A 13,697-nucleotide genomic window follows, 5' to 3' on the forward strand; every position below is an offset into this window, starting at 1 on the left:
AGCCTCTATGATTATAGGACAGTGTCTTTCTCCTACAGGCTTGATGGTTACAATAAAAACAAAAGCTTTTCCAAAAAGTATGTTACATTCCAAAATCTAACATTACTGAACAGACTTTAAGGTGTCTCAAGCACCTGCAAATCTCCTTGAAGTCACTGACGGCCAGGTGTCTGATGATCCAGTTGTTTATTAAATATAGAGCTAGCTGGTCTTCTAGAAGCAGCATAACTGAAGTCAAACAGTGCTTATGCAACGCCAGTTTAACATAACTGGGTTGTTTCTGGTCCTTGGGCTAATTTGTTTTCATCCCCTGCAGGCATCTCCGCACACCATGCCCCTCTGCTCTGTAAGTGTACTCTAAAACTTAAGTCTCGTGTCCACAAGTCCCCTTACGGTTTCATCCAAAATAGTATTACTTGGTAGACGTTTGCAGCTGAATCACAGATAACCGTGGGGCAATATATAATAACTACTTCCAGTGACACTGTTTTAATGTAATTTTGGTCAAAACCAAATAAACAACAGCAAGTTATTAAAGCAAACCTTAGTGATCCTCCCCCACCCCACAACCATGATCCCTTTTGCTAGCCGTAATAACATCTATCCACAGTACTCACTTAAATCACTGAAGGATGGAATAGGGTATATGGGTAAAAAAAAAAAAAAAAAAAAAAGAAGATAATAAGTAAGCTGCAATGTTCTTTTCTTCCTAGTGTGGCGATGGGCACCAGTCACTGTACTGTGGAGTACTACTATTACTATTAGGAGCAGTGAAGAATTATGTACGCTGACTCTGAGAGGTGTCTTTTCTTTTCTGTTTTTCTCTGTAATGATCTTTCACAGAAGCCTGATGACTGTGACTTGCATATTCTGCTTTTTCAACAGTGGTACATTTGGGCTGGAAAATCTGGTGCTGATGATTTGGATTTGGGCTTGGGAGCAAAAACAGGTATTCCCACTATTGTGTCTCTGGGATATATACGTTTTTACTGCCTTATCAGTCTGGAAAACTGATTTTTGTAGAGGTTACACACACAGAAGCACTAAGGACCAAAGCTCTATATTTAAATAAACAACTGTATTGTCAGACACCTGGCCCTCACTGACTTCAAGGAGATTTGCAGGTGCTTGAGACATCTTAAAATCTGGTCAGTTATGTTAGATTTTTGGAATGTAACATACTTTTTGGAAAAGCTTTTAGTTTTATTGTAACCATCAAGTCTGTAGAAGAAAGTCACTGTCCTGTAATCATAGAAGTGTTTCCATTGACTTCAGTGAGATTTGGATCAGGTCTGTGAATACAGCTCTGAAGTAAGCAGAGAAGTCTATGCTGGCCACCACACATGGCTTGTTATATCTAACAGAAATTCATATTATGCAATAGACTTGGAGACCTTGAAGGATTATCTCTGTTAAGAGAAATGTTTGATCAATAGTGACAAATTATCTCGGTCAATAGCGATACACTGTAAATCTCCTTGCAATGGTTTTCACCACTGTGTGAAGGGGACTTCCCTTCAAATCATTTTACTGCAGTAAGGGAAAGGGAGATTTTTATTTAGCTGCCAGCTTTGTTTCCCGTTCCCTCTGGGCCCCTGCCCTTCAATTACAACACTTGTCAGCTTTTAAAATGTGCACTGCTTCTTTTGCATGCTTTGGATATTTAAAAGGGTAAAAAAAAGTCTTGAGTAGAAAAGACTCTGGAGCAAGGTCAAAAACTTCTGTTTTCTTATTCGGCCTTCTTCCACCTCCAAACTGACAACCTCTGGAGTAGTTAAAGGAATCATTCCAAAATGGTTTTGGTTAAAATTAAGACTTGTCTGGAGAGAAATGACTCATTATTCTTTCACCTATCATTACAACCTTCTCCCTTGCAAGCCAATGAGACTCACTGAAGGTCCCTTTTCCCCTCATGAGTTCATCACAAGAGCAGAGTTCCTCTAAATTTTCCTGACAGCTCTTCTTTCTGGTTCTTGTTCCAAGAAACCCAATTTGCCATACACGGCTAAACACAATAGGTATTGCAATTCAGATCTATTTACCAAGCATTTAAGAGTTTACTTCAAGCGGTGAAGTGAATGAAATCCAGAGGTGCCCTCTCCTGTGCTTTCTTTGGCATATCCAGGTAACAGTGGAATCTCCTAACAGTGGATGATATCTAGACCGTTTGTAGAGTAGATATTAAAAGTTAAGACAATGGCCATCTTCCCACTTTGATGGCCTAAGTAGTAAACAAAACACACATCCCCTTAAAATCTCACATATCTTGGTTTCTGTTTCTGCTGAATCTTGTCTGGTTTGGTCTGATCAGGCAACTACAATGTATCTACCTTGACTTTGAAATGTACAAATACAAATACATTCCTGGAAGCAACATTAAGCAGATTTTCAAAGCATTTTGATTGTTAAAAGTCCAGCTTATGTTTAAATAGACAAAGTGACTGCTTACTTGTTATTTCTCGTAGTTATTTTAATGAATTTATACCGATCAACTCTTAAACAATGTCACTAGCAATTTGCCATATATTAGCTGTAAGGTTGCTTCAACAAAGTTGGTCAAAACAGTTTTAGAAAGAGAATTGGACAAAATGGTTGCCTACAAAATTTTGCCAACTCTCTGTTGCATGCGTCACAAGTTTTTTTCTGGGAAAAGTTACTGTTTCCCTGTTGGATACCTGGAGCAGTGTAAAGTATACAGGGAACATGAATTCCTACTGTAGGCTCATATTACAGTTAGCAAGCTCTATACAGCGAGACTATGGCAATTTACTGTAGTGGAAGTCTTCTTTGGTCTGTGAACTACAGACTTCATTGCTCACAGAGTGTATTCTTAGCTTCCCAGTTTTAAGGCAAGCTTTATTTTAACTACTTCCCCTCCCCCGCCTTAGGGACAAGAAAAATCTCAAAAGGACTTGACAAATTATTTAGCTAGATTATTGGTGAAAAATGAAAAATTTTCCTGGGTGCCCTTTAAAATACTTTGTGGAAAATGCAAAATCAGCTGAAATATGTTTAGCAATTACCTTCAAGCTGACAGTGCCTTCTGATGTACGAATCATTCTGCGACTTCCTGGAACCCTGCCAAAGTGTGCCATTCACATTTTTCCTGTCTAAAGTAAAAGGACAGAGAGCAGTCACCTGAATTCATAGCAAACCTGTGAAATAACAGGAAAGTCTATAAAAATAGCATCAGAATGCAAATCAAACAAGCTTGCAGAACACTGTAGTGTCTGCTTGAACACAGAAATAAATTGATGATTTCACAATATATGAAATTTGATGGACGGATGGTATTTGTTGTGGGCAGACTTCAAGTTTTATCATCTTTTGCTGCTGTCTAAGATCTCATTTAACACTGTTAAAACATGATCAGAATTTTTGTTATCTTAGCCCTGCTTTTAGGACCTAGGAGCCCACAGAACATCTGTGCCTTTATTTTGCTTCCAGGAATTGTATAAATATTATTTAATTTTACAGTTAACAAGCTAGCGTGTTAGCAAGAAGTAGCATCAAAGATGCCCACATCTATGTCACGCGTGCTCCGAGGCAAATACTGTCTCAGCTTGAATGGGAGAAACTAGGTTGGCTTTGAGTACAAGATGGCTATTCTTCTGTTCTCTCAGTGAACTTCAAAGCCCTCATGCTTCACAGCATGTTGATAACCATGAAGTTTTTGTGCTTTCTGGTTTCATTTTTTTTTTGTTTGTTTGGTTGATTGGGTTTTTTTTAATGTTAGGTTTCACTCTATGTCAGAAAATTTTCTTTATGAAAGCACATGTTGATTCTGTCAAATGATGGGAATTCATTACAGCCTGGATGCTGCAGACCAAGTGATACTGTCCTGCATGAAAGTCTTCCCAGTGTGGGGCTACAGAATGAAGTCTTAAAATAGGGGAACTTTCATCTATCTGAGAGGCCTTGTTATGAAATATTGCTGCATTGTTACAGGCAGATATAATAACCACTTTACTCAGTAAGGGCTAGATGCAACAACTAAACCCAAGCTCCAGAGAATAAATAATAGAATGTTAACAGGAAGCACTCACTGAAAAAAAGCCCAGTAATTTTAACTTTTTAAGAAACTGATGATTATTTCCCACAAAGGATTTACAAAACAGAACCCACTGAAACACAAGTTTGGATAATAATACACAGTGTCAGGACAGGTTTAAAAAAAAAAACCTGAATTTTTTCTTTGGTGAGCTTGTTTGTGAAAACTGAAGCAAAGAAGTTTGATATAGGAATGGGCAGGGACCTGAATTTGGTTAGATCAGAGATACTTGAATTTTTTATTGAAATGATTACAAGAAACACTGCTGAGTATTTCTCATGCCGTCCCATAAAACGTTCTTTAAATGTTTAACTAATTTTTTTCTGTATCTACCTACAAATGTATTTGTGAAGGTGTGGGGGGAATATATTGATAGCTTAACTGTATTTTTTCCTTTCCTTTGCATTTGCTGCAACAGCTGTAAAGCAAATCAGACCCTTAATTAAAGTTGGTTCTGTGAAAGCATATAGTAAATGATTTAAGCAGTTACTAACCAAATGCTTCATTTTCAGACATGGACTTCTGGATGGATCTAAAAGAATTAAAAGAATTTACCGTTAGCTGAAAGTCAGAATGAAAAACGAAAGCACATTTAATCAAATATGGATATTTTCAACCTAATTCTTCAAAGCAGGGCACAGGGATTTAGCTGTACAATTCCCACTGGCTTTAATTGGAGTTACTTGGCTTTTCTCATTCACCCAATCATCTACTCCCACATGCCACACAAAGCTCCGAAGGCTTCTGAGTTTTTCTGGAAAAACATGTTATTCAAGATTCTTTTTGGAATGAAGAATTCATGACTGAATCAGGGAGCCGATCAGGAAGAAAATAAGAGATACTTTTCTTTAGATATTATCTGAAATGTCCTACAACTTTTAGAAATTTGTGTCTGAAGTTTGGTCACATAATAATGGATTGAACCAAAAAGCTACATATGAACATGCCATCCCCATGACCTTGAGTGACATTTTATTGCCCAAATAAACCTTGAGCTTTTTGAACATGTACGTGAAGAAATAGTCCCAATTCATTCTTCCATCTGTGGTCAGTGGTTTATAAACGATGACTTAAAGAATATACTAACTTAATTGAAGAAAAAGAAATCTTTGAATTAACACAGATTTACGCTGTGAATTAATTTGTTTCACTTTATTCATAAAAAACCCAATGGATAGTAATTTATGAGCTAGAGGATGAAGCCAGAAGGTTATACTAGATGCAACCAGGGACTCTTTAATCTGTGCCGACGATCAGCAAAAGGGAAAGAGCTCAAAAATTGGGATCCTTCTCCCAGCTTCAGGCATGTAGGTGCTAAAGGGTTTCCTGAGCAAGCGGGTGCAACTGAACTATTGGGTTTTTAAGGTTTGTAAGCACTAGTTCCTCTTGAAACCACTTGGATTTTTTTTGCTTCCAGAGTTCCACAATTTAATTCTTCCTGCCTAAATAAGGCACACTTCTGTTTGCTTTGTTTCTGCTACTGTATTTCATTTGCTGCTTCTGTGTTGCCTGGTAGTAAGAAAAAGAGAATGGTAATTCCTCGTTCACTTTCTCCATATCTACAGAAAAGTCCAAGGTGAAAATTTGTGCATTATCAGTGGGGTTGTCATGTAGTGATGGCTGGACACTCAAAACGAAACAATTTTCATTGCAAAATCTTTTCATGTTGAGTGAAATTATCTTCATCCAGCTTACTCATTTTTTATATTTAGTCAAATGATCTAGACAACCCTTCTAAATTCTGATAATTCATTTAGAATAGGATTAGTTTTAGAACAGAATAGTTTTATTTGCATTGTAAGTTTTGACACTGCAGCTATAGACTGCTATTTGTATTCTAAGCAAGAGACGCTTAGGCAGCCAGGTGATTGCATCATTTGGTAGCACTTGGTAGGATAAATCTCGGGTAAGACCTACCTTTGGCTTCCTTAAAAGTGTTAAAGAACAATGAGAAAACCATGAATAATAAAGTTATGTCCATACTTTAGTTAATGCAATTTTGGGAGCATTTTCACAGGGCCCTGGCTGGTCACAGATAACTGAGATCTCACAGCTCTGAGTGTATACATCTCTGTGTTTTCAGTTGATAAGTTACTAGCGTTTTTATCAGATGACCGAAATAGATTAAAACTGTTATTTAAGACAAAAGAGCTCTTAATTTTCTTTGAATTCTTTATCTAATTTGACATTTCTCAGCAACAGACATAGATAACATTGATCTTCTGATTTTAGTGGAACCCCACCTAAAAATGAAAAATAAAATAAAATAAATAAAAGTGTCCAGGGATTTTCATGTCTGTCACAGCCAGACAGATTAGGATCTGTCTTTATCATTCCATTAGGCAGGATTTCAGATTTCATCTGAAGGGGACTACTTCAGTAATGCAATAGCCTTCAACCTGAAGCCAAAAAAGAAATTTTATAATAAATTCCTCTGCTTACTAATATATATTAATCATTAGCCCACTTTAGCATTGTGTCTTAATGAGTGGATACAAAGCATGCTGCTGTCACAAATATACTTGATGAAATACAGTCTGACCTGCTTTATCTGAATCATTTTGCAAACTGATTTTTTTACTTGGATTAAAAACACAAACAAAAAACTCCTCAGGAGATTATAAGGTCAATGGTACAAACATGCTACAAAATAGGTTACCACTTCAATCTTTCAGAAAAGCAGACATATGGTTAAACAAAGCTCAGATTAACTGCGTTTGATTTTAGCTGCCCTGGTTCTGATATTTTGGAAGAAATCTTTATGTATATGAAAAAATCATGGCAAAAGAGCTTTAGTAATGCATTACAAGCTTGTTACTTGCTTTCCAGCTGCAACATTAATACATGTACACTATGAGAATTAAATCAACATTGACAAACATTAATAAAACAACAAGGAGGAAAGGTACAGACAAACATAGTGACACTGTGTAGACCTCAAACAGGTCTCAACTTACTTTCTTTTTTTGGTCACTGTGTTCTCAAAGTCAGGAAATTCCTTTTAAAAAGATAGAGAAAAAAAGTCTATGAAAATCAAAAAAATGTTTAATCCAAACATAACATTTTCCTCACTGGAAAGACAATGAATGATGTACTTTGGATACATGTTTTGGATGTCCACTAAAATTTCCAGTCTTTTTCCAACAGCTGAAGCTGTGGAGGACACAGTGCAGCAGAGAATATATGTAGTTATGTGTCCTGATTTTAGGAGGCTTCAATATCCATGGTTCCCAAGAAGCTGACGACTGTAATACCCCAGAAAAAACAGAACAAGACTATCACCCCAAAGATGAATATCATATTTCTTCTATAGTATGATTCTTTCAAATTTTATGAGGATAAAATACACACACGTTACAATGAGGTGTGGCTTTCTGGGGGATGCAGAAGAATGCAGACTCTGTGACCCCATTACCCGCAGAGGAATGTGGAAGAGAGCAGGAAACTCTGCAAGTAAAATTGAAAATTGTACAAGTTGGCCTGGCAAGGCTCTGAGGGGCACCGAATCAGACTACAGCGCTGTCCTGGAGGCAAGATCATACAGCCCCCAGGGCCCAGATGACATGTACCCTGACAAGATGTGGGAAGGAAGAGAAGAGTTATGTGGGTGTTGAAAGAGTGAAGAAAAGGGTGCCTCACTCTGCAAGTGATGCCAAAACATCTCACTGCATTTTTGCTGTCACAGTTACCCTGGGACTTGAAGTTAATTTTATCTTTAAGAAAACCTGAGGATGTCAAGCTAGGACAGAACAGATCTCTGATCCCTATACTATTTTGATATCTCCTGAGACAGAATATCAAAGCACTGTATCACTTTCATATCTATTTCTTCCAGCCTGGAAAGCAGAAACGAAACTGGAATAAAAATGTCCATGATGAATGCCACTTCAATCTGCTGTGCAACAAGAGACATTAAAAAAATATATAACCATTCATTATTTTACAAATATGAAAACTTCAGTGTATGGACCTATTTCTCATATTCTTATGTTTAATTTATTTCCTTCGTGTAGCACTGTCTACATCTGCATGTCTCTGACCACAGTAATTTAAAAATGTCATCCAGGTTGCATGATGAAAAGCCAAAACATGTACTACATAAAACGATGTAAGTGCATAATTGAGCATTTTATATTTTTCCCCTCCTCTCAGTGAAACCCATTATAGATTTTTTTTAAGCTGCTTCAGGAAAGCGCATTAAGGAAAGGCTGGTTTACTGCACTGAGGTTATTTTAGCTGAGCGTAGGAGGTCCTGTTAGCGCCTGGACATTTGTGAATGCTAATAATTGTATCCAGTTTCCACAGAATTTTTTTTTTGCGTGTATAGATCTGTTCACAGATGCTGTGCACAGATCAAAAGAGTAAACAGAATTTATCATCGACTTTGAAATACTGCAAGCAATGTAAGATAAATTTCTTGCTGAGAAAAAATTTAGCATTTTAATCCTGGGACAAATCTTTTCAGTAGCTCTGAAGAAATGACTAGAGGAGGTGCACAGGCACACAGAGAAGTTGAAAAATGATCGTTTTGATTTGATGTGATTTTAAGGCCCTTCTAAAAGGGTAGTGTCAACACCTCATTAAAAAATTCAAATACTTGATTTCAAAGAGGTTTGTTAAAGGAAGCATTATGCATAGAGGTCAGAGACCAGAGGATATTGTAAGTCAGAATCTGTATATGCTACAGGGGAAAAAATGGACACAGGGCCCTCAGTGTGGCCATATACCCGGAAAGACTATTAATTCACATCTTCACATGCCAAACACCTGGTGTGGAACATGAACCATAGAATCGTAGGTTGAATCTTTTGCTCCATGATTTGAAACCAACGCTTCAGCATCGATTTCTTAAAATCCAGCAAAACATACATGTATGGCATTACATCATACATGGAGGTGATACTGATGTGAGTTCACTGGATATCACGGGACGCGGTACCACAATGAAATATGACAGTGGGTTTAAAATGCCATTTAAAAATGGCACCTTTTATTTGACACCCCTCTTCCTGCTATGTCTGAATCAGATGGCTAAATTGGGCTACAAGAATAAATTACTCGTTTGTATTTTTTTTTAAGTCTTTTTTTTTTTTTAAGTATCTTTTCAGTATTTGACTGCACTTAAAATCCTACGTAACTTTAATCTGAAACTAGGAGTGAAGAAGTTCTAAAAACGTGTTTTATCTTAGAATGTAAATTAAGTTTAATCTACACTCTACCTTCCAGATTCTCTGAAGAGCACAATTACCTTGTTTATGGGAACAATTCTTTCCTTCCTTATCCCAAATATGAACGATCTGTTTCCTAAAAACAAACCGCACACGTGGAAATTCAACATTATGAAATTCTTAATAAAGTACTTTCCTCCCTGCTTTTATCGAATAACTCTAAATTAAAGAATTGAATGAGTCCCTCTGGTGTTTACAAGCTGGCTGAGAAAGCTAGAGCTCCTGCACCTGTTAAGACTGGCAAAGAGGGAAATGATCGTTTCAGACAACGAGCTCTCTACTTTCCCTCACCGGAATCAAATGCCAGTTATAACACTGCAGATTAAAGCAGGTATCATGACTGATTATAATTTTCCTGGCAATGACTTAGAAAGACTGATAAATTATTTGGCACTTTTCTGATATACAGGGTAGTTGATCATATCACGGTCAGCAGTTGAAAAATATGTGGATCTCATGACATTTCGTGATTGCAATCTGACAGGAAATATATGAAAATAGTTGTAATACTGAAGACTTTTTCTTGAGAAGCTTAAGACAGCTCATGAGGTAGAAGACTGCAACACCAAGCTACAAAAGGTAGAAATTCAGTTTCCCAGTTAATAGCATAGTTAAGGCCAAGAGCACCCTTATAATTCAAACTGTTTCTGAGGAAGATCCGATTCAACTTTGCTATGTATAAGCTTCAAAATCAACTCCAAAAATCTATTTTTGCTCTTTCTGTCTGAGAATATTACTGAAGCTGAGCAATAGCCAAAATAACCAAAAAGTTAACAGGCCAATTCCTTGAGTGGATTAAAATCAAAAGGTGAGTGTGTATAACAGGCACATGACAGCACCATAGAAACCCAGAGTGGGAACATCCCAGGCAAAACATTTTGTTTACTAAACAGGTCTTCTAAGTTACGTGAAGGAGAAGAACAGTGTACATGGAAGAAAGATTATTATTCATCCGGGAAGTGTTGTTTGGGCAGATGTTTGTCCAGGAGCAAAAATAATCATGGTTCAAAAAGGTGCTCAAAGAGTATGTTCACTGAATTATGCTCTACACAGCTTCAGTGACCACAGTACCCTGTATTTCCCACGTCTCCAGAAGAGTGTCACAGCCCAACTATGATTAGGACAAATCACAACAGACAAGATAACTGCAAGAAAATAACTACCTTGCTGCGGTATAAGGACAAATTTCCTCTAGCACTAGCCTCCATTTAAGTTGAGGGGAGCAGACCTTGAACGCCTGCCCTGTTGATCTGTGAAGTTGTATAGAAAAAAGGAAGGGGCAAAGCCTCCTAAAAAGTAAATGTGCTGTGCCGAGCTGCTCCGACTTGAGGAGATTTAACAGCTCTGCGGAATCTGCACGGCCATGGTTCAACCAACCATTTAAACATACAGTCAAGCCCATACCTACTTAGCAGTGCACTTAAGTATGTGCATTACTGAATAATGATAGATGGCTGAATCAGGGCCTGAGGGAGCCAATAATGTCCTGAATCTATCATGCTGTGGGGGCCTCCCCGCAGCCTGGAACCAAGTGACGGAATTAAAAATGGGAGAGAAGTACAAATGGGCTCAGTTAATAAGCTTAACGGCTTCATCCAAGGTGTAGGTCTAATAACTCACATGCTAGAAATAGCAGATAAGACTACACATAGTCCTTTGGCCTTAGCGGCATTTTTCCATAGGTCTTACTGCTGACACGTCATCACTAATCTTGTTTTCCATTTCTAGAGAGTATTTTATAAATAATCACGTTGATTCTACAGCCAGCACAGTGACACAGCATCCAGCCGTTATTTTTAGTTAAGTGCTGAGCTGAATATTATCTCAAAACAGAACAAAATAAAACCCACAGCCAGTCTTAGGAAGCTTCTTGTTAATATCTAGTGAGCCAAGAGTTTGCTTACCCATTTACCATTACTTTTATTGACAATGAAATTTAAATTAGTGATGAATAAATGTGCCATCACTAAAATATCCTCTTTAGGAAGACAGAAATGTACGATAACAGTCAGCAGAAACCAAAGTGCTAGATTTTTCTCTTCATTGTTGTACATGTATCTTCATGGACTACCAAGTGCCATGCACTAAGCAGTGAGAAAAGCATTTTGCTACAATGGGTTCAAATTAACTTCCAAGGGTTTCTAATCTTACACTAGTAGCAAACCTGCTCCTCTAGGCTGTCTCAATGAAAATAAAGTTCTGTATTGAATAGGTTGATTACTTTTGTTCCGCTGAAAAATTTATGAAACCTAACTCTATACTAATATGATGAAGATTCTGAAGTAATGCTGTCAAATCAGAAAACAGAACAAAACAAGAAAAAGCAAGAAACAAAAAGCCTGATGTAAACTATCACTGCACTTTTAATTCTTAGTCTTACACATTGAAAACCTGGTGCAGAGCACAGTGCTAGGGATGTGTCTCTACCATACCTTGAGAAGATAAAGGATAATTTTTGGTAGCTATCTGTTGCAAAGTATATTAGGAGGTCATATGCGGCATGCTGGGCACAAACCAGAAAACAAACCTGCTTTCATTTTTTTGTTTTACTTTGTCTAAATTCTGTTCCTAGTAGATAAATGTCTATTGGACAAAGAAATACTAGTGTAGTTGTCATTAACTATTAAGTTGGTTTGTAGTCACAGCAAAGGGGAAAATGACTGGAGAGATGTAGGAGCTGAACTATAATGTCCACCTTTGTCAGTAGAATGGCATGTTTCAACATAGTTGTGTAACACAGCCCTAGTCAAATAGCTAGAGCTTCACACAACTGAAATACTGCAAGCATGCTAGCATCAGGTTACAGCCATATTTCACAACCATGATTAAACACGCTTAGCTGGAACAGAGTAGAGCTGGCTCCTTTTTATAGTAACAAGGTCACAACCTGATAAGGGGGAGAAACCTTTCCCACAGGAGAGCATCTCCCACCTACTACAGTAAAATTATAATGCAGGCACATTTCAGAGCCCACACTCATAGATCTGCACTGATGCTATGAGGAATCATCTTGAGATCTCTGCACTGCTATGCTCTCAAAACCAGGACCATTATGTAAATCACCAAGGTGATTATCTGGAAGAGAGAGACATGGGCGGAGTAGAGATGGTTGCAGCAGAAGGGTCTGAGAAGAATAAGTTATTTCCGTTCCTCTAGGAATTCAATAGATGCTTGCCACAATTCCCAGCCTTTCTCCTATCCCACTCTATCCAGCACTCCCTTCACGCAAATCCTGTGTGCAAATCCGCTTTGTGATATTGCAACACCTTAGGCCCAGCAGTCTCATAGGTACATGATACCTAACCCAGAGTGCGTATGGGTAAAGCCTGGCATAATTTCTGAAGGGAGGACAATCTGTCGTCTTTGAATAATAAACATCCCGTTTTCTCTTTATTCCTTCGCCAGACTGCATCATATGTTGCTATAGATAGAGATAGTAATTATAAATGAAGGAGCATTGTAAAGAAGAGAACAGAGATTAAGAAATGAAAAAAGATTATGAAATTTAGTATATTACGTTAAAGTATTTGTCAAAGCCCCAATGATATATTATACCAATAACATACCAATAATAAAGGATTAAGTAGAGTAACATTATGTAGGAAGAAAAAAAAAAAAATCAGAAGACAAGCCCCTTCACATGTTTACCCAATGAAGTCTTGTAAAATGTAAAGGTTATTCCAGATGCTGTCAGTAGTTACAAAATTAATACAACTCACACTTTAGAAATGCCTTTTTTTGATAATAAAAAGGACAACAAAAGACACCAATAGTATATTCTGTAGAGACAAACTCTACTAATATGTGTACGCAGCATTTTCATATGCTATTACTTACAAAGAGAAATTCCCTCGTACAGTGAAGCTGCACTAATCTCACTTTGCTGCTAGCTGTATAGAAACTCATGACCTGTTTTTCAAGTGTGCTTGTTAAGACTGGACAGAAATCAGGTCATTGGCTACAGGGATGAGATTTGAACAGTGGCTACAAAGAGCCTAAGTAGCTCCAACTGGCAGTTAAGCCAGCTGAACACATGTGTGCCTGCATAAAAAAAACCAATAGTTTTTTTTCAAAATAAATTGCATACTTTGCAAATAGATTTTACTTACCAAAGACATAGACCTATCAGGTGGTCCACAGTTTACATGCACGGTCACTGGACTGCTAGCCCGGCTTTCAGTAGTAGTTGTATCCTTGGGTTCTTGATGTTCTGGGACAGGTTCATACAAGCTGTCCATTGAGCCCTCCTAAAATATATTTAAACAGATTTTCAAAGATGAACACTTGTAAAAAAATTACAATAATAGTAATTAAAAAAGCAAACAGTTTCTGTGGTTTACAAAATAGAAAGAGTGATTTTCCTTCCCTGTCTTTTGAAATCCTGTACTTAATTCTTTCCTAATGCTGGAGTTCACAGC

General features: G+C 37.5%; 1 protein-coding gene across 1 annotated transcript in view; it reads right to left on the bottom strand.

Moving 5' to 3' along the window:
• Positions 1 to 13,486, bottom strand: part of SAMSN1 (SAM domain, SH3 domain and nuclear localization signals 1) — an 81,023-nt gene extending 67,537 nt beyond the window's left edge. The window contains exons 1-4 of the mRNA XM_074599576.1: positions 13,389 to 13,486; positions 7,009 to 7,049; positions 4,546 to 4,583; positions 3,024 to 3,110 (exon numbers count right to left, since the gene is read on the bottom strand). Of these exons, the coding sequence (XP_074455677.1) occupies positions 3,024 to 3,110; positions 4,546 to 4,583; positions 7,009 to 7,049; positions 13,389 to 13,397 (175 nt within the window). The 5' untranslated portion in view covers positions 13,398 to 13,486. The remainder of the gene's footprint in view (positions 1 to 3,023; positions 3,111 to 4,545; positions 4,584 to 7,008; positions 7,050 to 13,388) is intronic.
• Between the last annotated feature and the right edge of the window lie 211 nt (positions 13,487 to 13,697).

The sequence above is a fragment of the Larus michahellis genome, chromosome 1, assembly GCF_964199755.1.
Source record: "Larus michahellis chromosome 1, bLarMic1.1, whole genome shotgun sequence".
In the NCBI taxonomy this organism is placed as follows: domain Eukaryota; kingdom Metazoa; phylum Chordata; class Aves; order Charadriiformes; family Laridae; genus Larus; species Larus michahellis.